A 26795-nucleotide genomic window follows, 5' to 3' on the forward strand; every position below is an offset into this window, starting at 1 on the left:
GTACACGCAACCACCATGCAATCTTCATCCAATAAGCATTGCTGGATGTGGATATGGTGGGGCATGAGGTCAGCGCTCTGTTCTCCTGGCTGTGGCCTCGCAAGGTCTGATTGCACACCACTTACCAACAGCATTCAGCAGACCTGGATGGTCGCCCATCCAAGTGCTAGCCAAGACCTACAGCACTTAATTTCAGTGATCTGATAGGAACCGGTGTTACCATTCTGGCAGGGCCATTGGCCTAAAGTCATAACATTCTGACTAAATTCATACTTCCCCATGTCATTACATTTCCCATTTTCTCACTCCTGCCTGATCTGGATCCATCTACCGTAAAAGCTGGAGAGCGCCCTAGAACTTACTTTCCTGTTCTCATGTTATTTTACAAAGAATATGGGACCCAGCAGTTAACAGTTACGCTGTATAATGCGGTGTGTGTATTGTCACGAAGCGACAAGGCATATAAATTAAGGGTCTATGGAAATTTGTCGACACTGAAAGTGGCAGAAAGGGCCCTATGTACACTGTTTGAATATTATGTCAGTCTACACTTCTAAGTGCAGTATATGTCACTTTAAGACCGTTGAAGATCGATTTTCAGTAAGCATAGACATAACAGAATGGCAGACGACGTCACCATCATATGTTAGTGCGTTTACACTATACCGTGTGGAATATCAACACGATTCCAGTTTGCTAAGCCCAGTACAGAACGACGAAAGTGAAGTTATGAAATACCAACCACGACACATAAAGTTGAGGAATGGCATCAGAATTAAGGAAGCAGCAATGACGAATTTTATTAACTGCGGAATCACATTTGATAACAGATGTTCTTGATAAAACTTGTATGGTAGATCTCTGAGAAATGAAGCAATAGCAAAAGTGTCACCCAAACAATTAAGGACGTCGCCATTTATTTGCTAGAGAAAATATGTACATACAAATAGACATGTCGAATAGTGTTTATAAGGTAGCAGATTAGGGCTTTTTATGGTATCCATTGTGTTTTCTCATTTTTAAATATCAAGGATAGTCAAAAACTACTTATTTCTTACCTTCAATATAGCTGACTTACTCTCTATTAAAAAATGTTATTTAATGAATACGGCTTCATCAGTTCACGTTACACAGTGTAGGCTTTTTGTAGAACCTAAATCGTTTTTTCGCTTTCAGATATCTGGTGTATCTTGTGGTAAAATACAGACGGGTAAAATTCCAATTCATCATGAAGCATTTGAAATTTGTCACGAAAAGAAGCAAAATAACAACTGAAAGACTAAAAATGTGCAAAAGCACTAAATCGGCTACTTTAATATGAGTAAGCGCTATGGAAATAAAGTAACTTTGGATATTAGCGGACAGCAACACTGTCCAGCCTTAACACTCGCTCTCCCCTCAACCTGCCACAAAATTTCAACGATACTACTTTTTTACCAGAAAAACATTGAAGTTGACGTCCAGTTCCGTTCACAGCCTGTGGGATGATGCGTTGTAGAATGGTCTGTCGTCGTATTTCGTTCTGTCAATCGCGAATCGAATAGTAATATATCACGTAATTTGTTAAATAAAGTTCTTGTGGTTTCTGTTTTGGTTTTAAATTACAACAAAGCCGGAACACAAAGCGTATCCTTGTGCATTACAATAACGCATAAACAAAACTGCGACTACCAACGATCTTTCACTCGTGGCGATAGTACACTTGTGGGCGTAGATCACTGAGCATGGGCATAGAGTAAATGGGCATGGGAATGACTTTCTGGTTGACGTGTCAGAATTTTCCTGTTTGTTATTTGACTAACCTCCGGTATTCTCTTTGTTGGTATGAAGATCTTTGGCAAAGTCTCTGTTGGTGTCGGAACAAAGGTATTACCAAACAAGCAATACTGAGCTTAGGGGATTGAGAGGGGTGTGTTCAAGCATGGCATCGAAAAAGCAGCCTCAGATGCAGGAAATAGATTTAACTAAGCTAAATTTGCAACAGTTAACCCAACTGAAACAGCAACTCGATCAGGTAAGTTGGTGTCGAGAACTGTGGTAATAATTTGTGTCACTAGTTCGAATTGTTACCGTCGTAAAAGCTATCCATATAAAGCCATCACAGCTTAAAAATAGCGTATTTCGCGAAGAGTTCAGTATACTGACTGTAATATTCTGCGGTGTGAATGGAAATGATTATGAACCACCTAAGGATGATTTCCAAACGATTATCTTCTGCTTAAAAAAAATTATTTGAGAGTTCGCATTACACAATTTACATATGCGATCACATAACACAAACAAAATTTGCTAATCCTTAGCGGCAAAAGTGGGTATCACTGAATCGGTCTGTAGTGGTAAGAGTTTGAAGAGAGACTGATTTGAGCTACCTTAATATCGGGCGTATCTTCAGTCAGATTCCACTCGCTGAAAATGTAGTTCATGAATCATTTCTTTTGAAGAATACAGAACTTAAGTAATTTCTAGTTTGCCAAAAGTAATTTCTAGTTTGCCAATGTTGCATAGGCCAGATGCCATGTAACTCTTGGAACGCAAAAACGTTTCCAATTTCAACATGGTGTGTGTGTGTGTGTGTGTGTGTGTGTGTGTGTCAGAGTTATTTCATAAGATAGTTGTGTAAGCCTACAGATTAACCAACTTGCCACAACAGGTTGAAATGTAAACGAATAAAAATAAAGTTACTGACAGAGGGCTGCAACTAGGTTATAAAGTGTGAAAATTTGTTGATATGCGGTAAAAGTTACATAATGGGACCCTCCTTGCAGTTTGAAAGTTCATGTACAAAATATGTACATTATACACTTTTAAATACTTATCAGAGACTGTGCTGCAGCTGACTAGGGGTCTAATTGCATACCGTCTGGTGTAATGTGCCAGTAACTCATCAAGATGTTGTTATTGGTATGGATATATTGGTCATCTTGAGCTCAAAATTTCTATTTTCTCTCAGCCATAAAGTACATCACAGAGGTAGGAGATACACAGTTAATAATGTATTGCCATTCTGAAAATTTGAATGAAGAACAACGGAATCAAAATCTGTGTGGATCAGGCATATTGTAGGCCTATACATGTTAAGGTTCATTTTATTGATGCTACTCATAAACTATAGTGTCGCAATGCTATCTATCACGTAAGTGGACTATGTGCATATTTTCTGTGTAAACTGACTGCGAGAAAGAAAATGCTGCGCTGTGAAACTGTGTGGTTTCGAATATGAAGAGGTAAGTGGTTTCTACAGTGGCTTGAGTAACATTATTTCACACCATTTTAATCTGTGAATGGGTAGCATTACAAAGTTTCAGGTGACTCAGATTTTGTAGTTTGTGTATATAACATTTGTAATATACAGGTTTTGTGTTAAAACCAGCTGCAAGAAAAAGAAAACAAACTGCTGTCTGTGCATTTTATATAGGAGAAGCAATTTATTAATGGTTTAAATGCACTGCTGTCATAGTTAAAACTGACTGCAAGAGAGAAAATGAAACCACACATCTTCATACCATTTTCCTTTTCTGCCTGTTTTAACAGTAAAACTGTACATTGTTGTTTAAAAAATTTGTGGTTTGTCTCAGTTGAATGTTCGCTAGTCTTTGCCATTCCTATTTTATATTATTTATTATAATTTTGAGTTCCTTACATTCAAAGTGGGCAAAGCTGCATCTGTGTGGTTAATAAGATTATGGTAACTCTGTTTTATTTTAGGGGACTGTTGTAACAATTTGTCATAGTTGAAATACACTGAGGTGACATAACAAAAGTTGTGGGATAGCAATATGTGGTATTATCGCGTACACAAGGTATAAAAGGGCAGTGTGTTGGCAGAGCTGTGATTTGGACTCAGGTGATTCATGTGAAAAGGTTTCTGATGTGATTAAGGCTGTGCAACGGACATTAACAGAATTTAAATGCAGAATGAAAGTTGGAGCTAAGCACTTGGGAATTCCCATTTCACAAATCTTTTGGGAATTCAATATTCAGACCTCCACAGTGTGAAGAGAGTGCCAAGAACACCAAATTTCACATGTTACCTCTCACCATGTACAATGCAGGGGCCAATGGACTTCACTTAACGAGTGTCAGTGCTAACAGACAAGCAACACTGCGTGAAATAACCCCAGAAATCAATGTGGGATGTATGACGAATGTGTCTGTTAGGATAGTGTGATGAAATGTGTCGTTAATGGGCTACAGCAGTAAACCTACAGGAGTGTCTCTGGTAACAGCACATCGCCTACAGTGCCTGTCACGGTCTCTCGACCATATTGCACGAATTCTAGACGCCTGGAAAACCGTGACTCGGTCAGATGAGTACCAATTTCAGGTGGTAAGAGCTGATCGTAGGGTTTGAATGTGGGACAGACCCCACAAAGCCATAGACCGAAGTTGTCAACAAGGCACTGTGAAAGCTGGTGATGGCTCTACCCAATAGTATGGACTGTGTCTACATGGAATGGAGTGGGTCCTCTGGTCCAACTGACTGATTATTGACTGGAAATGGTTAGGTTCACGTCGTTAGACCATATGCAGCCATTCATGGACTTAATGTTCCCAAACAATGATGGAATTTTTGTGAATGACAATGTGCTGTCACTGGGTCACAGTTGATCGATATGAAGAATGTTCTGGACAGAGCGAATGATTTGGCCACCCAGATTGCCCATCATGAATCCCATTGAACATTTGTGGGTTGTAATCAAGAGGTCAGTTAGTTCACAAAATCCTGCACCAGCGTCACTTTTGGAATTATGGATGGCTATAGAAGCAGCATGGCTCAATATTTGTGCAGGGGACTTCCAATGCCACGTTGAGTTTCTGCACTATATTGGGCAAAATGAGGTCCAACGCTATATTAAGGACTGTCCCATGACTTTTGTCACTTCAGTGTAGATCAATAACTTCATGGTACCAAAAAGTATCCAAAATGAAAAAGATGTCTCATCCTATATGTAGGATTCAATAAAGTAATGCTGTTTGAAAGTCCTTCGGTCACTATTCAACTGGAGAAGCTTGGAGGCCCTGATTGAAATGGTATGGAAGTTTTGCCTCCAGAAAAATTGCTCCGATGCCAGCACTGGTTGAGGGGTGGACCACATGAACACTGTACGGTGCCTCCCTAATGTCAGCCACTGTGCTAGTTGTGGCTGGAGACCCTCGAATTGAAGCTAATTACAATGGTGCGATTGTATGCAGCAAATGGTTCACCACACCACACCTCGACTGGAATGTCCTCAGAAAAAGAGAAATGGGGAGACCTTATGAATGGGAGAAATGTATCTTTGGGTGCATTAAAATTAGGTATACCAACTAGTGTCAGTGGATATGAAGTGCAGCTTTGTGTGAATGAAATAAACTGTAAAGGTGTGTATATAACTGCAATTAGCTTCCTGAGTGGTAGAAAATAATAATGATCACCGTAATTGATCCCTTCTCTTGTCTTTGAAAGGCAGATCTCTACATTGAGAATTTAGGAAATAAAAGCAGTAGAAGAGAAAACCCAATTGTAGGTGATAGTGCAATATCACTGAGAATGACCAGAAGGGATATGGGGCCAGCAATGTGACAGCTGTTAAGAGGACCAGCAGAATGAATGAGAACTTGTGGGTTACTTATGGGGATATCACAGCCAAGGCAGGGCACAGGGAGGGAGGAGGAGAGGAGAGCTGCTAAGCCCAGTTGGTAGACCGCACTGGGACTGCAGATGATGGTGCTAGCTCATTTGAGGCCCCATCCCAGAGCTGACATGCACTAGGTTCGTGATGGTCTGGGAATGATATGGGTTTCTGGGAACTCCAGTTCTAGAGACTTAGCACATTGTCCTCCTAGTTAGGGACTCCCCCACATAGACGTAAGTAATGTTATCATATGATATAGGTGTAGAATTTCACAACAGTGGCTTCCTGGAAAATGTATCTTATATTTGACCATGAGCTGTTGGATTAGTTAAGATTAAGAACAGTCATTAAGCCATCTGCTGCAATGATTAACAAATGTAGTACTGTATTTTAAGGATTTTGTGTGTTCTTTCCTTTTTGTTTCATATATAATTTCGACAGCTATTGATGTTTAATCACATTTGCATACAAGTTTCTGTAGCTATGTGGAAATATTAGACTCTTGGTGCCATCTGTCATGTTTGTAAGCAATTTTAAAAAATAAAGATATAGTGAAGTTTTGAAATTAATTTCTGTATGTGATAAGACATTTTATACCATTGGCTTCAAGGTGCATAACACATTTATTAAACTGACTACATGCTAACTTGTTAAAATACAGTATGTCGGAAAGAAAATTAGCAGCATATTGATAAGATGCGCACTCAGTTGTTGAAAATTATCATTTTAATTTGACACATCCACACTTGACTGTAACAATTAACCATTCTGATTGCCTGGTAGGAAAATCAGGCGAGCAGGAAACAGTGAGAACACATGTTGCTTATGGAGCAGGACAGCTTTTAGGTTCAACAGCTTCAGTAGAAGACCAATTGTACTGAATCCACATGTTGTAGTGGTCTGCAGTGTTTTGCTTCAGCTCCCGAAGTCAAGTCATAAACACACGACTTGTCTACATTATTTTTATACAATACCACAATGGTACTTTCAGTTATCAGGCAGTATACACACTGCTAATTTGAATGTGATTGGTGCCATAGAAAGATTATTGATGGTGGGCTAGTTCGGAATGCTTTTTGAATAAGAAAATAATTTGTGCACAGTGTTAAGATGTTGATCTGGAAAATCAATTATTTATCAAAAATATCGAAGCCACGAAGTGCCGTGCACCTAAAATGCTCAATTCTGTATTTTCTCATAGTGACCAATGATGTGAGTAACAGAATTTGGATTGCTCAAGATGCGACTGTGACATGCAGCTTGTTTTGTCAATTACTGCGAACATTACAAACTTAAATTTTCACAAATATTCCTGTCAATGTGTATTGTGACAAGATAGTAACTCTTGATGTTTACTGAAGTGACTACATACAAATTTGAATGAATTTTGCAAATTTTGTGTGCACTCCGCAGCTAAGCCAGACATTACAGTGTTAGGATTTTTTTTTGACTATGTGTAGTTTGATGTAATTTTCTTTGTTATCTTTTCTTTAGGAGCTGACTCTATTTCAAGAGTCGTTGCAGACACTGAAGTTGGCACAGAATAAGTTTCAAGACTCATTGGAAAGTCTGGAGCCTGTGAACAGCAGCTTGAAAGACAAACCAATTTTAGTTCCGTTGACATCATCTGTATCCTTTGTGTGAAATTGCATGTACTTTTGTGTCCTGAGTTGAAGATAGAATGTGTTATGTCATTTAGTATAACTGTAGAGGTGTGATCAAAAAGTAACTGGATATTATAATTTTATGAGCTTTATATATCCAGTTTTTTTTCCAGCTGTTTTGAATATTTGGTTTATTGTTGCCAGTTGAAAAGGTTATGTTTTTCAGGTGCTTGGTGAATTTTTACTTTTTTAAAAGATGGATCAAAGAATTTGCATTAAAGTTTACTTGAAAAAATGGAAATTCGAAATGTTGACTGTAACTTTTGGCAAACCTATCATGAGTAAAACAAGAGTTAACGAGCGATGTAAGTTTTTCGAAGGGGTCGAGAAGGGATTACTTTGAAGGAGACAAAATTCACAATCATGAATAGAGATACTTTAAGAAAAACAAAAATATCCATTGCCTTTTGATCCCATCTCATATTGTCATTTCATGTCTTCCTGCCCTAGATGTCCTAGCACAGCAATTGCTGATGACAGTGTGGAAAAAGTTACTTTTGTTTTGTGGTTCTGGAATATTACCAAATCATGATTAGAGAGGTTGCAAGGAATTTTTTTGAATGTTTTGGGCATGAAACAAATAACAGCGAAGTTTGTTATGGACTTATTGAATTTCAGCCAGGAACGACATCACATAGGAATTGTTAAATTAAATCAACAGTGATCCAGAACTTCCATTGGAGGTTATAACAGGTGATGTCAAAATCAACACCCAGTCGTCCCAATAGAAACTGCCTCAAGAGCCAAGAGTGAAAAAATTTGACATGTTTGATCACATGTGAATGTTCTTCTCACTGGTTTCTTTGATTACAGTGGGATAGGGCATCATGAGATCCTGCCTTACGGTCATGTGGTCAATAAGGAATACTACCTGGAAGTTATGTGCCGTTTGCTTGAGGCAATCCGAAGAAAACAAGCAGAATTGTGGCAGAACCACTTGTGGGAATTGCATCATGATAATGTTTGTGCTCGCACCTTAACACTTTGTGATTTTTTTGACAAAAAACCAAACTGTTACAGTGCTTCAGCCACTGTATTTATCGCATATGCCGCCCCCGCCCTCCGCCTGCGACATGTTTATGCTCCCGAGGGGGAAGAGAACTGTGAAAGGATGTCGTTTTGCCACCATTAATGACACAAAAACAGAATCAGTGAAGTAACTGAACACCATAACAAAATCTTGAGTTTCAGTAGTGCATCCAAGATTGGAAAAAGTGTTGGAACTAGTGTATTATATCTGAGGGATTACTTTGAAGTATCTGAGGGATTACTTTGAAGGAGACAAAATTCATAATCATGAATAGAGATACTTTAAGAAATACAAAAATATCCATTGCCTTTTGATCCCATCTCATATTGTCATTTCATGTCTTCCTGCATCAAATTTCTTGCCTGAATTGTTGTATCTAACCTACTTTTTGTTCCTTTGTGTTATCTTCTGTCACATGTTTTCTTAACAAAGAGTGAACAGATATATGTTCCTGGCACTGTAATGGACCACGAGAAAGTTGTGATTGATATTGGAACGGGGTACTACATTGAGAAGGTATGTATGAGCTATTAGATTAAGATAGATGTCACAAATATTTGGCTGATTTTCTGATTATTTCACTATTTCTGAGTTTGTGGTGAGGATGTGATCTAATAGCAGAGCATACATTGCTGTGAGTGAAAAGAACAGCAATGAAACTCATCATCTTGGTTATCCCAAATATTTTGCTGTTAGTTTACAGAATATCTTGTAGCTTTGAAGTGGCGGTTGAGATGGGACCTGACAGCACAGCTTAAACTGATACTTGCAGTTACATTTGTCATGAAGATTTCACTGTTTTTCTATAATATATCGTGATTTAGAGCTGGTGATTAGGGTGGAATCTAATAGGTCAGCTTGAATTACTACAGGTGATACAAAATACTAGCTTGCTTCATTTATAAAGCATAGGAATTATGAACGAGCATTATGATTGACTACCCACATCATCAGACTCGTGATCTGTTTTGTTGGCTACCTGTCATTTATCATGCAAACCATTAACAACAGCAGAAGCACAGTAGGTGCATTTATACTGAAAACTTTTATAGCAGAGTAAAACACAACTTTCTCAATGAATCTAAATGAAAATCCAAGTGTGATGGTAATCAAAGGAGACAAAATCTACCCAGAGATATGGATTGGGCAAATGTGCACTTCCAGTTTACCTTGTCTTACTTCCTGCTGACTTGCTTCTCTTGATAGTGATGCTTAAAGAAGTTGTCTTCATTTGTGTGTCTTATATATCGACTCTCCATTAGCAATTGATAAGAGAGTGCACTGTGTACATTCTGTAATTTAATTGTAGAGTTGCTTGGACCATTATTAATAGATTTTGTTTATAAATGTGGCAACACTGTTCCCCGTATGTTGGTGTTTCAGGATATTGATGGAGCAAAAGATTATTTCAAAAGAAAAGTGGATTTTGTCACACAACAGTTAGAAAAGCTGCAGGGTGTAATGATTGAGAAAGCTAAAGTGCGAGAAGGTGAGTAAATACCATCTGATGCTTTTCAGGTTACCTGGAATATTAAGCATTTAGCTGTTAACTTTGTTGAATTGTTATCTTTCTGGAAGCACAGGTCGATAAGTTGATCAGTGAGCCGTAATTGTTGCCATAGAGTTGTGGCTCACTTTTCGAATAGAATTGTAACAATGCAGCACTGTTAATATGATCCTGATGAGTAAAACTCATAGCCTGTGGATGGAATAGACCTCACACATTGTTTTTATATTGAAACAGACATCTCTGTCAACTGATTGATGCAAAGTGCCTTCTGATTGACAGCATTCATTCTGTCAAAATATTATAAATAGAATGATAAGGGTCATTGTAGTTCTATTTCGTAAAGATACATGCTAAAATTTAGGGAATTTTATCTACAAGGTCTTACTTTTTTGGTCCTCATGTCTTAAAGTCAATGAATGGTGAAGACATGTTAATATCTGACTACAAGAGTTTTCTGACATTCTGTGCTTATTACCTTGATAATGTTGTTTCAGTACCTGTACTGGGTTAACCAAAGTCTTCAAACATAACGATTCCTTATAAAGCCATAATCAAACATTTCAGGTATGTTGTTGAAGAATTGTCAGAAAACTAAATGCTTCCTGCCAGACTGGTATTTTCCGTTTTACCACTAGTGAAGTGGTGAACTAAATGACTCGGAGAGCAGTAGAAATAGAAATTCACTAAAGAACTGTAATTCTCCCTTTTGTAAAAAGAAAGGACTCCCAATACAGTATTTCAAACTGTTTGTTAACTTTTCACCTGGCAAAATGTAAAAACAATAAGCATTGCATTAATATTGGGAATTTTGGAGAAATTAGGTTAATGATACTACCACATATGAATACTAATACAACAAGTAATTCAATTCTTTAATACAGTTCATCGTTTGTCTGCCTGTGTCTATATGTGCGGATGGATATGTGTGCGTGTGTGTGTGTGTGTGTGTGTGCGCGCGCGAGTGTATACCTGTCCTTTTTCCCCCTCAGGTAAGTCTTTCCACTCCAGGAATTGGAATGACTCCTTACCCTCTCCCTTAAAATCCACATCCTTTGGTCTTTCCCTCTCCTTCCCTCTTTCCTGATGAAGCAACCGTGGGTTGCGAAAGCTTGAAATTTGTGTGTGTGTTTGTGTGTTTTTTTATTGTGTCTGTCTACCAGCGCTTTCTCGTTTGGTAAGTCACAACATCTTTGTTTTTTATACATATTTTTCCTGTGTGGGATGTTTCCCCAGTATATACTAAAAACTGGAGCAAGCAGTGAGCTGTAAAACTTTTGGTGCAAGAGTAGTTAAAGCAACTCCAGTGGTCAAAGTATATCTAGTTTATGGTACTTCGGTTTCTTTCGTTGACCTTCATTTGACAATATGAGTCATCATCTGCTGTTGTCTATAGGTCATTGTCAGCTTAGTAATACAAATTGACTTACAGAAACAGACAAAAGAAAATTTAATGTACTATAGTAAATATCTAGTAGAATGTTGTTAATAAAGCAGTTTTATTATAAGAAGAATATTGAAAAACCTTTGTCATATCAAGCTATTTGATAATTTTGCGCTCCTGTATCCCATTAGTCACCGCACTGGCAGTTCTTACTTGCTGCTTGTGCTGCATGTAAATGGGAATATTGTATATGTGCACTATGCTAACGCTATATTATTGCAATTTATGTTGCAGGAGTTACATAGTGCAACAAAAGTAGTTGCTAATTCAAAACTGTGCTTCCTATGTAAAGTACAGAATCGTTTCTATTAATTGCAGTTGTTGCAGTGATAGATGTGTAAGAGTAATTTAAAATTTTTTTTTGCCATAATATGAAGAGAATATGCTTAGGATGATTAGTAAACCAGAGGTTTGATAGAGCAGTAGTCAACTTACCATAGTGAAGCAACATGTGTGCAAAGCATGATTTATGGAGTAAGTAATATGTTAATGGGCCATAACATTCTAATACTTCAGTGATCCATTGTGCTTCTAATAACAGAGTATTATTTGTCTAAGGTTGAAATCTGAGTTGGAAATACTCATCCAGTAACAGTACAGTATGTTAATCAGATTTCATATTGATCATTGAATTGTTTCAGGAGTACCGATGTTTGGGTCAGTACATCCAGAAATACTGCGCTTTATTTATTTATTTATTTTGTGTATCCAGGACATGAAATTATTGCAATACTGGTAAAGCATTAATAAGATACACACAGAGATTAATTACATGCAAAGAATCAGTTACAGAGTAAATTAAGTAATGTAGAGACAGAAGGTAATATCAGTAAAAATATGGTGGTTAACATGTACACTCGTGCTCATAAATTGAGGGTAATGCTGATACATGGTAAAACAACGCTGTGGTGGGCTGTTTGCGGGTTTAAATCACCTCAGGGTATGACCGTGCAGTGCATTTGACCTGTGGGCGGCGCTGGCAGCAGTGCACATACGCAGAGGTGTGTTGGTGCATGTGAGAGTACGGTGCAGTGAGTAAGTGTGCACACATTTCCAGACGTGCTAATGGTGGCTGTGTGTTGAAAATGGCTCGAAGAAAACACATGGATGACATTATGAGGGTTAGAATACTAGGGCGACTGGAGGCAGGTCAAATAGCATGTTGTAGCACGAGTCCTCCGTGTGCCACAAAGTGTGATCTCAAGATTATGGCAATGATTCCATCAGACAGGAAACGTGTCCAGGCACTACAGTATAGGACGTCCACAGTGTACATCATCACAAGAAGACTGATATGTCACAATCAGTGCCCGCAGATGGCCACGGAGTACTGCAAGTAGCCTTGCTTGGGATCTTACTGCAGTCACTGGAACAGTTGTCTCCAGACACACAGTCTACAGACGACTGAACAGACACGGTTTATTTGCCCGGAGACCTGCAAGGTGCATTCCACTGACCCCTGGTCAGAGGAGAGCATGTAAAGCCTGGTGTCAATAACACAGTACATGGTCATTGGAACAGTGGTCCCAGGTTATGTTCACGGATGAGTCCAGGTATAGTCTGAACAGTGATTCTCACTGGGTTTTCATCTGGCATGAACCAGGAACCAGATACTGACCCCTTAATGTCCTTGAAAGGGACCTGTATGGAGGTCATGGTTTGATGGTGTGGGGTGGAATTAAGATTGGTGCACGTACACCCCTGCATGTCTTTGACGGAGGAACTGGAGCAGGTCAGGTGTATCAGGACATCATTTTGCACCAGTATGTCCGCCTTTTCAGGGGTGCAGTGGGTCCCACCTTCCTACTGATGGATGATAACACATGGCCCCACCTCACCGAGCTGCCATCGTGGAGTAGTACCCGGAAACAGAAGATATCAGGTGAATGGAGTGGCCTGCCTGTTCTCCAGACCAAAACCCCACCAAGCACGTCTGGGATGCTCTCGGTCAATGTATTGCTGCACGTCTTCAAACCCCTACGACACTTCAGGAGCTCCGATAGGCACTGGTGCAAGAATGGGAGGCTATACCCCAGCAGCTGCTCAACCACCTGATCCAGAGTATGCCAACCCGTTGTGTGGCCTATGTACGTGTGCACAATGATCATATCCCATATTGATGTCGGGGTACGTGTGCAGGAAACAGTGGCGTTCTGTAGCACGTGTGTTTCGGGATGGTTTTCTCGACTTATCACCAATACCACGGACTTACAGATCTGTATTTTGTGTGTTCCCTATGTGCCTATGCTATTACTGCCAGCTTTGTGTAGTGCCACATTGTGTGGCACCACGTTCTGCAATTATCCTTAATTTTTGAGCACGAGGGTACGACAAGTGTTTGTAAAATACAGACAGAAAGGTTTTTTTTTTTTTAAATATGAACAGGTGAACAGCAAGATACGCAGATTCCAGAATTTGTCGGCATTGACTGCTGCCTGTATCCAGCAGGTTCCTACAGACTAGCAGACGTCGGTCCTGTGGATCACCACACTGGGAGATTTCATCCACGCTCCTGAGGCCTCATTTTCTGAGATTGACTTTGCACCGTGATACCCCAGTTCTCAGTGTGTGCAGTTTTCGAAGCCATATAAGGCACGTGTGATGCCGTGGCCCGTTCGGTACGACTCGGACAAAGAATCTGGCAAAAGTTCCGTTTGAGTTCAGATAGGCATAGGAATCACTGTAGTTGTCTACAGGAAGCTCTTTCTCAATCGGAACCTTAGTTGTTGAGGCTTGTGCCCAAACAAGAGATTTCTGGGCTCAGTTTCCTGTTTTGTGTTCTCCGGTTGTGATGCTGCTTTCCCGGGAATACTCGTCAGTGCTGTACCTATAATGTGGTACAGCTTACCGAAGGGCGTCAGTCACAGACAGCCTGTCACAATGTGTTCAGTGTCATTTGAAGCTGTCTTGATCTGTTTGGCATGTACAGAATTTTTCAACATTGGAGCAGAATTCTCTGTTGCAGAGAAATGTAGTGCCATGGCAGATGTTCGAAGCACCCCAGGTAGCTACTGTAAAATACAGATGACCTGTGCAGATACTTTAAGCTGTATTTGTTGTAGTGGGCTTTGAATGTATGAGATGTGATCTAAAAATAATGGGAATATTTATTTTTCTAAAAGAATCTTTAAGTCCTTTCACGGTTCCTTTCAGCTTAGGCAATAGAAAGAAGTCACAGGAGGCCATGTCCGGTGAATAAGTTGGCAGAGGCAATGTAACGGATTTGTTTCTCACTAAAAAAAAAGGAACGAGCATTGAGGGGTGAGTGGGAGCATTATCGTGATGCAATTCCCACAATTGGTTTTCCACAATTATGGTAGTTTTCTTTGGTTCGCTACATGCAAACGGTGCGTAACTTCCAGATAGTATTCCTTACTGACTGTACAACCACGAGGCAGGAGCTGATGATGCACCATCCCATTGTAATCCGAGAAAATATTGAGAAGAACCTTCATACGTGATTGAAATTGTCAAATATTTTTCGGTCTCAGCTCTTCAGTCAGTTTCCATTGGGTCGATTGTCCATCTGTTTCGACATTATACATGTGTTTTGACTTCTGATATAACCTTCTTTGCAAGTTCTGAATCATTGTAAGCTTTCATTCCATGTAGGCTTTCACGGCCGGCGTCTTTATCAGTAAACTCTTCCGGGCTAAGTTGCCGTGGTCGATCTGTAGAACTTCTTCTCCCTGACGTTTCATTCTCAACTACGGAGAACATCTGCCGAGGTGAGTCGACTCACCTCGGAAGACGTTCTGCGTAGTTGAGAATGAAACGTCAGGGAGAAGAAGTTCTACAGATCGACCACGACAACTTAGCCCGGAAGAGTTTACTGATAAACATTGTAAGCTTTATTCAGCAATTCCTGAGCGATTTCTATGCAGTGTTGTTTTTAGTCAAAATGCTACAATTTCGTAACAAACTTTACTCCGTGTTTCGTGCCCAAACCATCCAAAAAAACTGCATCGCATGAGCTAAAGGATATGCTGACATCATCAACAACCTCTCTCTTGAAGATTTGATGATTTTTTTTCCAGAACCATTTTCGTTCTTCTTCCACACGGTCCTTGGAAATTGATGTGCGTGGGCGTCTGGTGTGGATGTCATCGTCTACATGTTGTCGACCCTCTTTGAAATGTATATACCACTCGTAAACTCCTGTCTTACTTTTAGTAGATTCACCTAAAGCCACAGTCGACATTTCAATTGTGACGCAGCACTCTATTCATTTTTCAAGCAAAATTTAATGCAAATTCTTTGATTCATCTTTTTCGAAAGGAAAATTCTCTGAGCACTCAAAAGTGCGTATAACCTTTTTCACTGTCGAGAGGTATCTAAATATTCAAAACAGCCAGAAATACAAACATGCATCAGAAACATGTGTAGCAACAATATAAAAAATTTGAAAATTGGATGTGTAAAGCCCACGAAATTATAAAAAAATTCCCATTAATTTTTATCACACCCTGTAAGCGGATAGTCCATCTGTATTCCAAAGTATTTGGGTTTGTTGCCGGGGACTGTTGTTTCTCTCTCTCTAAGTGGTGATAAGTTTTTTTTAGCATTCCTATTTCAAAGTGAAATGCACAAACTTAGGTCTCTCCAGGATTTGGCTTCAGATGGTTATCATCATAGTACTTGGCTGGGTCCTCAAGAACTCTTGTCAGCCTTATCCTTCCTCAAAGGTTTTGCGTGGGGTAGCAATTGTTGTATCAACAACATTCATAAATTCGTTAATTCCAGAGTTAATTGATTGGTCGTTTGTGTAGATGTTATACAGCAGTGAGATCAACACACTTCCTGGTGGGAGGTTATTTTTCTGAAGCCTCCATCAACTTTTCTTATTTTACTGGGTGACAAAGTGTCTCTTATTTTGCAGCAACACTGCGGGAACTGTGTTAATTGATAATCTTTCGTGACTGAATAGACTTTTCAAACCAGCTTTTTGGTGACAGTATCCTAAACTGCTTTGAGGATGGTGAATGCAACACCTGTAACTTGGTCTTTCATACCCATCCTCCGACGTTACACAAGGGGCAGAAAAGTGAAGAAACTGGTCAAAAGATTTTTTTTCTATTTCCATGTTTTAGAAGTGCCAGTAGTATGGCTTTGTGCTACCCTTTGGAATTAGTATTTTAAAATACAGAAGTTCATAAGATTTAATATCTACTGTTTTGCAGCAGGTCCAGACATTGTAATGTTCTGTCCATAGTTCATGTAGGCCTGCAGCTTTATTGTTCTTCGTAGATTTGAGTGCTATATTCACTTGTTTCAAGGCAAAAGGAATATCAAGGTAGTGTTTCTAATCAGTATGTCCCATTAGTTTTTAGATTTTCCTTTAATCTTACTGTTCTGAAGTAATTTATGGGCAGTTTGGTCAGGAGTCATCTTTGAAAGATCAAGAAGAGCAGTGACTTGGGGTCATAGTAATTTCCATGCCTTTCGATTGTTCTGTTTCAACAACAGTACAGATAACACGTTACAATTCTTCAGAAGAAGCAAGCCCAAACTGGTACAGATCTACCTGTGCAAACATAGTTGACGAGGTGATAAAGAAAAGGTGTAGGACTATTATAGGTTGCTCGAACCTACACCACTTGCCAAACTCTACCAGCTTACAGGCATAACGCCAGCAGGTATTTGCTGTGAACTGGCTGTCAGTGCAAAGAGAATAAATAAGTTTTTATTTTTAATAATAATAATAATATTTTAATAATAATAACAATATTTTAACTCCATCTTTCAGTATTTAATCTTTTAAAAAGAGAAATCACATTTATCTAAAAATTTCATGATTAATTCTAAAATTATTATATTATTTGATGCAGGAGAGCTAGTACGGAAGTTGGTAAAGGTTGAAGGCAACTGATTAACTGTTGAATAAATTCAATTTCCTGGTTTTCATATAGTTTACATTTGAGAAAGATGTGAGTGATATCCGTTACTGTTATTCCATCACATTCACAATAAGGATTGTCTTGGATGTGTAATCGGTGAAGATGGCTATTGAAAGATTCATGATTAAATCTCATTCAGATTATGGAGTTTATAAACTTTTTGTTCACCTTAATTGTGTGGAACCAAATCTTTGAACAAATGTTTGGCTGTATTTGACCATAATATTTCCCTTTAATGCGCAATGAGGCTTGTATTTGTCCCTGCATTATCACCACCACCTCCTCCTCCTCCTCCTCCTCCTCCTCCTCCTCCTCCTCCTCCTCCTCTTCCTAGAGAAAGTAATCTTCATGTCTGGTGACAGTAGCAAGATGTTTATAAAATTACCACCATGAACAGCAGTTTTCACTAAGACATCAATCATTTCATTATATTTAATGTTGGTGTCTTTTGAGCCACATAAATTTTATCAAGAGAATCAGTTGTGGTTGCAATAGAGAGAGATTTATTAGTTCATTTGCAGTGTGTTTCACCTGCATTGAAAGGCATCTTCAGACAGTGTAGGAAAATTACAGGACCCAGTACAAATATAATGGCCATATACAGAAATTCTAAAACAAAGCCATGTAAAAATCCTTTGGCCCTACAGCATAAAAGTGTTTGGGGGGAAGGGTATTGTGGTAACTAAAGAATGTATTAGCTCCCAAAGAATGAAATGAAATGTGAAGTTTAATACTTACTGAACTATGGGTAAACAATCATCTGAAAGAGGAGTAAAATGCATAAAATTACACCCAGGAAAGAATGGGCCAAGTGCATCTGTAATGCTAAAATACGGAACAATGCTGATGGTCACAATTTGTACCAAAAACAAGAACGACATTAGGTCATATACAGGATTATTAGCAATAGCCATAAAAGAGAAACAGACAAAAGCCTACCTTGTGAAGGTTTCCAGTAATGGTAATAAAAGAGAAGTCTCATATGGCAAGATCAAATGTAACTTTTAAAAAGTACAGGGTCTGTCAACAGCATAAAAAAATTGTCTGAACACAAAACACAGTTAAAATATATAAACCATGACCTTATACAACAGGAGGAAGGAAACTGTCCCCATGCCGAAAGAGCTAAGCCACAGACATTATTTGACTTAACATATGGAGACAATACCCCTTAAAAACAGAATAGGGCTTGTTAACATCTGCACAACCCTACCTGCTAGCGCTGGTCTGCCTAGAGGAAAACTAAAGCCTAAAGTGTCGTAGTACCGGGAAGCTTGCCAGGTAGTGGCACTACAGTTTCTAACTATGGAAGGCTGTGTGTAGATAATCGAGAAGAATGCCCAGTGTCGGAACTAATACAAATTCATAAACTTGTTTGAAGATGCACTTCATAACATCGAAAAACACCAGGTGTTTTTTTTTTTTTTTTTAAAAATAACTGTTTTAAATAACTGTTCAGTTAAAAGCGAATATGTTTCAAAATTTCAATTTCCTTAAGAAAATTTAATTTTTGCCCTTTTTCTACTTGCAGGATTATAAGATTTTTCAAACTAAGGAACCGACAACCTGGAAATTTTAGATGTTCAGCTGCAAACTTAGTTATTTTCAAGCTGCTGCTGTAAGAATTTGTGATGTTCCTCTTTCTGAAAATGCTATTAGGAAGAAATTGAACAATCTGTGTTATGTAGCACGTAAAATGGATACAGCCCATCATGGGTGCACTGGTTACATTCTGAAAATAAAAATGCCTCACAAATCCAGGCCACTCTTCCTTTCCTCACTTCTGGGTTATGTGTGGTTTCACGAGTTGCGATTCCATTTTTAGAACTGAGGGGCTACCAACAGTGTCTCATCAATGACTGTTCGGCAAGCATTGCTACATATACTCTTTTTCAGCATTCATGCACCGTTGCTGATTGCTGTTCATCGGTGTGGAAGGGTGGAATTTTCGCTCTCGCACTGCAACTGAAGATCCACTGAGTGGTGAAGGTGGCCTGTTCAGATTAATACTGTTTTATGCTGCATCAGGCACTTAGTTGTTGGCTTGATTTCAGTAATCATCAGTCATTTTGATGCCCAAATAATAAAACTCGCATATTGATTTTAGTGTCTCCTTTCCTAATTTACGAGGGCTGTTCAATAAAGAATGATAATTTTTTTTATGGTCATAATTTCCCGCACTAAAATTTAATCTTATGATATTCTGTTAATTTAACGTGCAACAAATATGCAGTAGTAGTTTCATTGTTGGGACTTCTGGTTCCCGCCTGTGACAGGCAGGCAAGGTCAGACATGTTCAGTATTGCCTACTGGTGCAATGGAGGCAACACATGAGGAACAATATGCGCCTTTGAAATTCTGCTTTTGTCTTAACAAATCTCCAACTGAGGCCTATACAGTGTTACAGGAGGCTTATGTAGAGTTTGTTCTTCCAGAAACAATCACTTTCAAAGGAAAGTGGACTCGGTGCTACAGTTACTACTCTTATAGAAGAAAACATCAACACTGCTGCTGTCATTGTGAGAGAGGATCAACGAATTATCCTGAAGATTGCTTTCTGAAATACTGAACTTTTCATTGGGTGCCACTCACACGTTGGTGACGGGAAAATTACACGACAAGTGTTTGTGCGTGGTGGTTTCCAAGACTGTCAATTCCCAAACAAAAGGACATTCGCCTGCAGGTCCGCATGCAGTTCAAGTTGATGTTAGAGAAAGATCTAGAGTTTCTTTCCAATTGCTGATGAAACCTGGGTACATCATTTTGATCCTGAGAGCAAACAGCAAAGCTTAGTGTGGAAACCTCCTCCATCACCAACTCCCAAAAAAGCAAAAGTGGTTGCTTCTGCTGGGAAAGTAATGGCCATCTCATTCTTTGATATTCATGAAATTGTTAATCGGCTTATTGTGCCTGCACACACATCAGTAACAGGACAATACTACAGAGATATACTGAAAACATTGCAAGTCCATATCAGGCACAAAAGACCACATTTCCGTGAAGCAGGCTGGATGCTGCACCACTATAATGTGTGGCTGTATATTGCCAATGTTGTTACTGAATATCTAGCAAAAATCAATGTGAAGTGCATCCCTCACCCTCCCTATAGTCCAGATTTAGTCCCATGTGACTTTTCCTTTTCCCTGACATGAAGAAATCCCTTCTTGGGAGGCATTATCAATCCTCAGAAGCAGTGGTGAAAGCTGCGGAGGCGATTTTGAAGGACCTCTCAAAAAATGGTTTCCAGCATGTATTTGTAGACTGGCAGAAGTTCTGGGACAAGTGCATCATATTCATGGGGACTACTCTGAGAAGGACCATCAAAATTATGAGGATGAGTAAAGGTATATTGTAAAAAAAAAAAAAAAGTGATCACTCTTTATTGAATTCTACTACATTTTGTTATTCTTGTTTTACTTTTCCTTTTCTCAGTGCATAAACAATTCTCTCAAGCTGCTTTTCTAAGTACTTTGCTGTCTGACAGAATTACAATACCATTGTCAAATTGTAAAGTTTTTATTTCTTCTTCCAAAACTTCGATGACCTCTAAGAGATTCTCCTTTGTTTCCTCAGTGTACAGATTGAATAACAATAGGGATAGGCTGGAGCTTTGTCTCAGTCCCTTCTTAACTATTGGTTCTCTCTTATGCCCTTTGATTCGTATAACTGTTGTTTGGTTTCTGTACATGTTTTGAACGTGTGGAAGAGGAATTAGTGATAAATTCTGAACTTCTGCAGGTTGGATAAATGTTCAGATAAACTGTGTGGATTGCATCAATGTGGACTATTTATCTGTTGCAGTGGCGTGCTGCAACATGGAAGTTTTGATAAATTTAACTTTTAGTGAACATAAAAATGGCAATGCTATGTGAATTGATAGAAAACTAACCATCATCTATTTTCCACAACTTCAGCATCATTGTCATGGTGTAAGTAATGTAACTGACAGAATGTTGTGTGTGAAAAGCAGACTTCAGGTCACTGTATGGCTCACAGTTTTAATTGTCTCTTACATCACATCATTGTTGAATTGATTTTAGTCTGTCAGTTTCACACAGGGTGCATAGAAAGGTTTTTTCAATGATCTGTAGCATTAGTTATGTTGTGCCTTTAGCATAGTGATGGAAGTAATTCACCGTTATTTCTTTTGTGTTATTTACGACAGTCACTACTTCTAACTGTCCATTTATTTACTTCTTTTTATTCAAACGGTCTACTTTCTGGAGACCCCTGGCTGTCATTACTGCATACACACCTTCCTCTCTTGTTCTTGGTGGGTTCCTCTCTTCTTCCCTTTGTGGATTGCTTTCCAAAATTTTTGACAGTTCCCTGTTGTGATCCATCATGTTGTATCAGTTATGGTCTTCCTGGCTCCCATAATCTTCCTTATTCTAGAATTCTTTTAATGTTCCTTCTCGAAATGCTCAAAAAGTCAGTATCCGGTCAGAGTACTCAGCCACCCCCACCCCTTCCCCCCCACCCTCTACTTCCTTCCACCTCACAAGTCTGTGTAGAAACCTATGTCGCATTTTTCTGATGTGACATCCCAAAACACATGAATCAAGGTAATCAGTTAAAGTCAGTATTTCTTGAGTTCCATGAAGCATTTCAGTCAGTACACTTCATGGAAGTCAAGAAATACTGACTTTAACTGATTACCTTGATTCATGTGTTTTGGGATGTCACATCAGAAAAATGTGACACACCTTTTAACAAAGTATGATCACACACATTGTCAAATAAAAATTTTTACTGGACTGAGGATATTTTGGTAGGGAGGACACAGCATGTAATGTTGGAGAGTCCTCAACCAATGTAGAAGTAACTTTTCGTGTACTCCAGGGAAGTATACTGGGGCCGTGCTGTTCATGTTATATGTTGATGATCTGGGAGACTATATTAATAGTAACCTCAAACTTCAACAGATGGTGCAGTTATCTATTATGAAGTGGTATCAGAAGAAAGCTGCACAAATATTCGGTCAGATCTTCAAAGTGGTCCAAAGATTTGTAACTTGCTTTAAATGTTCAGAAACATAAAATTGTGCTCTTCACAAAACAAAAAATGTGGAATCCTATCACAGTTGAAATTGGTCAACTCCTACAAATACCTTGGTGTAACACTTCGTAGGTATGTGTAATAGAATGATCACCATCGGCTCGTTTGTTGGTAAAGCAGGTGGCAGGCTTTGGTTCGTCACATACACTATAACCGTGTTCAAAATGATGTGTTGTGTCTGACTATTGCTGGGAAGCGTTTGGTCTACCGAGGGGGTTCTCTCAACTATTGGCGATTACAAAACAATAGCAAGAAAATTCATATTAACAGAATCTTCCATCGGTTCTTGGTTGAACAACATTATGATAAATGAAAAGCACCAGTTTGCTTCTTTTTTTTACAATATTACTTTTGTTGTTAACCTGTTTTCGGCTTACAAGGCCATCTTCAGACACTTACTGAGTATTATCACCAAAGAAGTTAAATTTTAGCAAACTTCAGTCTATATGTGTTACTTCTCTTCCAGTGTTGTTTGCTAACGTTTAACTTCTTTGGTGAGAATACTCAGTAAATGTCTGAAGATGGCCTTGTAAGCTGAAAACCGGTTAACAATAAAAGTAATATTGTAGAACAAAAGCAAACTGGAGCTTTTCATTTATTAGCAAGAAAATTGTTGACATTTTGAGTAGTATCAGGAGTCCTGCCTAATTTAATTGGATGGAGGTTTTAATGTGCTCTTGAGTGGCTGGCTCGTACTATTAGTTCTGCTATCGACCAGCTATTTTACTGTCTTCCACTTTTTTACTAATTCTTCAAATGTGCGACAACAATGTGAATAGTTCTATTGAAGATAGTGTGATTTTTATTGTGGCTGTAGTTCTGTGGTTTTCGACTGTTGTTTTCACAAGAGCAACTATTCGTACACCAGTACGTGATCTTGTGAAAGAATGCTGATCATCACTCTGTTTAACACTCAATAATATTAAATCCATCCATGCTTTGGTTCACTGGCATCATATTGGGGAAGTGCAGTCATTCTACGTAGGGATTACTTACAAAACACTTGTGTGATCAAGCCTAGAATATTGCTGAGGTGTGTGGGACCTGTACGAAATAAGAGTAACAGGGGTGTTCAATATACACTGAGAAGGGCAGCACATAGTGTCATAGGTTTGCTTCCCCACTGGGGAGAGTCGGCTGAAAACCCTCAACTCTGACTCTTGAAGATAAAACACCAACTGTCCTTTGGAAGCCCACTTACCACATTTCAAGAAGCAGCATTATTGAGGAATCTAGGAATATACAGGAAGGAGCAGAAGAAACACGCGGTTTTTAAACCACTAGTACTCAGCAGCAAGTGAGAGTATTGACCTCGAGCGATTGGCCGACAACTCGGACAATGCAGTTTCAGTTGCTATGGAGAACATATGTTCACGGTTGAGCAGTTATTTGGAAACAATAATTCTGTGGTCACAGTTCAATGTCTTTTTCATCAAAACGTTAATGGTGGACATTGAGATGCAGTCCCAGATCAAAACTCTATACTCCGCTGGATTGCAGCATATAGCACAACTAATCTGTCATGAAAAAGAAACCACCTGGTCTTTACCATTCAGTTCAAACTCTGGAAAATGTAGACAGATTGATAACAGCAGTTGTTGCTAGTCTGAAATGATCTGCTAGGCGAGAGGCTGTATTGCCGAGTATTTCACGTCATTTGCTTCAGCGACAGGCTGTATTGCTAAGTATTTCCCATCTTATGTGATGATCTCAAATGTCACCCATACAAAATGAATTTTATCCATTCTGGATTTGGAACACTGCGACTGTCTTGTTAAAGATTTCGGGAATTACTGCAACAAATTGCCATTTTTTCTTCAAATTTTATTTCTTCGTACCCGTTTTCGAATCGCCTGGCAATTCATCATCAGATGATACAATTTAGTTTGGAGTATTGTGGGTGTCGTGCATTGTGAGACACCAAATGTATTGGTTGCAGTAATTCCTGAAACCTTTAACAAGATAGTTGTTGTGTTCCAGATCCAGAATTGATAAAAGTTTTATTTCGCTACCTAGCCAGGTAAAAGGAACAATGAATACATACAGAAAGTGTAAACTGAAGTTAATGAAAACTATTCTTGCTATTAAATTCAATACAGTGCACGACCCCCACAATACTCCAAGCTAAATTGTACCATATGATGTTGAATTGTCAGGTGATTCGAAACCGGTCATGAATAAGTAAAAATTGAAGAAAAAACAGCAGTTGGTTGCAGTAATTCCTGAAACCTAAAATAATGATTGTTTAGCAACTAAGCAAAACGGATTTTGTTCAGTGCAGCGAATTTTGTGGCATAACGGACATAATTCTTACGGAAGATGCAGATGTCCCAGTATTCATGAGTGATGAAGCCCGTTTTCATCTGGATGGTTATGTTAAGTACAGAACTGTCGGTACTGGATGTAGGAGACACCCTCAACAGTGTCAGTGCCGTGTGGTATCTCCAAGATAGGGGTTGTTGGACCTTACTTTTTTGAAGATGGAGGAAGCACAGTTACTTTGACATCAGCATGCTACATCGAAATGTTAAAACAACTTTCCTCATCCAGAAGTTGAAAGGTGTCAAGTGAATGTGAGAGAAATGTTGTTCCAATAGGATGAGGCCTCACCTCATATGACGAGAGCATCTGTGGAAGTGAAAAAGTGAAACTCCCTGGCAGATTAAAATTGTGTGTTAGACCAAGACTTGAACTCTGGACCTTCGCATTTTGCGGGCAGGTGCTCTACTGACTGAGCTACCCAATGTCGACTTACAACCCATCCTCACAGCTTTACTTTCGCCAGCACCTAGTCTCTTTACCTTCCTAACTTCACAAAGGTTCTCCCAAAACCTGCAGGACTACACTCCTGGAAGAAAGGATATTGCAGAGACATGACTTAGCGACAGCCTGGGGGATGTTCCCAGAATGAAATTTTCACTCTGCAGTGGAATGTGCGCCGATAAGAAGCTTCTTTCGCAGCACCTCTGCGAAGTTGGGAAGGTAGGAGGTACTGGCAAAAGTAAAGCTGTGAGGACAGGTTGTGAGTCATGCTTGGGTAGCTCAGCTGGCAAGAGAACGTGCCTGTGAAAGGCAAAGGTCCTAAGTTTGAGTCTCGGTCCGGTACACAGTTTTAATCTGCCAGGATGTTTCATATCAGCGCACTCGCTCCGGCAGAGTGAAAATTTAATTCTGGATCCGTGGAGGTAGGTAGTTTACAAAATGTTCCCGCGATATGTCATTTCACAATATGGTGATGTTCCTCGGCCCCCACACTCACCCGATTTGTCGATCTGCAACTTCCTCTTGTGGGACCACTCGAAACAAAAAGTGTACATGAGCGAGCCGCCTACAGTTGATGAAAAGATTTCCATTCATCAGGAAACTGAATCTGTGCTGAATGAAATGTTGGAGAAAGACCTGGATAACTTTCAGGAGAGGATCCAAATTTGTGTTTGACAAGGAGGATGTCATCTCGACAACATCATGTTTCATATCAGTAGTTTTAAAAATGCAATAAAATTATTATTACTGAGTGCAAGATTTCTTAAAAATAAAATCAGGTTTCAGTTATTCAGTAGTGAAAAACATGTTTTTCCTCTGCTCCACCCTGCATTACAAAGAGCTATGTTCTGCTTATGTAGGAATCACAAATATAAGATTGATTATGTCACATACAGAAACATTAAAGCAATCATTCTTTCCCTGTACCATACAGGGGTGGAGTGTGGTTAAGTCCTAATATGTGTTACAGTGTTTAATACCCTGTGCTGCGATTTCTAGAGTATAGATGTAGAAGTAAATTACTCTTGACAACAGATTTATATAGACTATTGGCTTTGTCCTTTTTGTTGCTATTCCAGAGAACAGAGTTGAACTGTGTCGTTGCCATTTTCTCGCGGCATATTTCATTATTTACCCGTTAATGTGACTAAGTGGTGACGAAATGTTTCAGCTGTGATGGAGGTGATGGAGGCACAGCTGCAGGCGCAGCTCGGCGCGCAGCTGGCAGCTGCACAGCAGGCAGCAGTCAAGACGTAACCTTCTGGAGCTGCTTGTGGAGGAAAAGTTTCACCTTTTTTGTACACTAGTGCTTGCTAATGTCATTGATAACTGCTGTCTCACACTGTGGAAGCTGGATCTAAAAGCCGATCTTCAGTTCTGTAACAATTTGCAAAGACATACACGCGACTGTGACATTCTATTTTTGGCTATCTGTTCGACTGTGGAAGTTTGTTTATAAGAATCGTTCGGGTAACTGTGTAGCCTTCTCGATGGAAACTTTAATCGGAAGATTCAGTAATTGTGTACTAGGCAGTAAGAAATTTGGTAAGAGTGATGATTTTTGCAGGCTCTACTCTGGCATTTGTATCTATTGACAACTGTTGTTTCTTGCAGAATGTACTTAGCAATGATTGCTTGTTCCTGAGGAGTTTATCACGTGCGTATTTGAACTCGATACTCATTACTATTGTAATAAATGATTTATCTAGAGCTCTTATTTAATCCTGATTGTTAGAAGTTTACCAGTTTAATTTAAATTAGCTCATATTTGTTTCATCTGTTTTTGTTACAGAAATAAATTGCTTTTGTGAACACTA

The 26795-nt window shown here is 39.1% G+C and overlaps 1 protein-coding gene across 1 annotated transcript; it reads left to right on the forward strand.

Annotated features, from left to right (window-relative positions):
* Window positions 1-1835: 1835 nt before the first annotated feature.
* LOC124552694 (prefoldin subunit 5) lies at window positions 1836-26795 on the forward strand. Its single transcript, XM_047127032.1, has 5 exons — window positions 1836-2014; window positions 7110-7244; window positions 8751-8825; window positions 9693-9798; window positions 26150-26795. Exons 1-5 carry the CDS (start codon window positions 1922-1924, stop codon window positions 26233-26235), a joined length of 495 nt encoding a protein of 164 aa, XP_046982988.1. The 5' UTR covers window positions 1836-1921; the 3' UTR covers window positions 26236-26795.

The sequence above is a fragment of the Schistocerca americana genome, chromosome 10 (assembly GCF_021461395.2).
Source record: "Schistocerca americana isolate TAMUIC-IGC-003095 chromosome 10, iqSchAmer2.1, whole genome shotgun sequence".
NCBI classification, from domain to species: Eukaryota; Metazoa; Arthropoda; class Insecta; order Orthoptera; family Acrididae; genus Schistocerca; species Schistocerca americana.

Coding starts and splice junctions, on each gene's coding strand:
- LOC124552694 (XM_047127032.1), top strand. CDS start 1,922: ATGGCATCGAAAAAGCAGCCTCAGATGCAGGAAATAGATTTAACTAAG. Junction 7,245..8,750: donor TAGTTCCGTTGACATCATCT/GTATCCTTTGTG, acceptor AAGAGTGAACAG/ATATATGTTCCTGGCACTGT. Junction 9,799..26,149: donor GAAAGCTAAAGTGCGAGAAG/GTGAGTAAATAC, acceptor GAAATGTTTCAG/CTGTGATGGAGGTGATGGAG.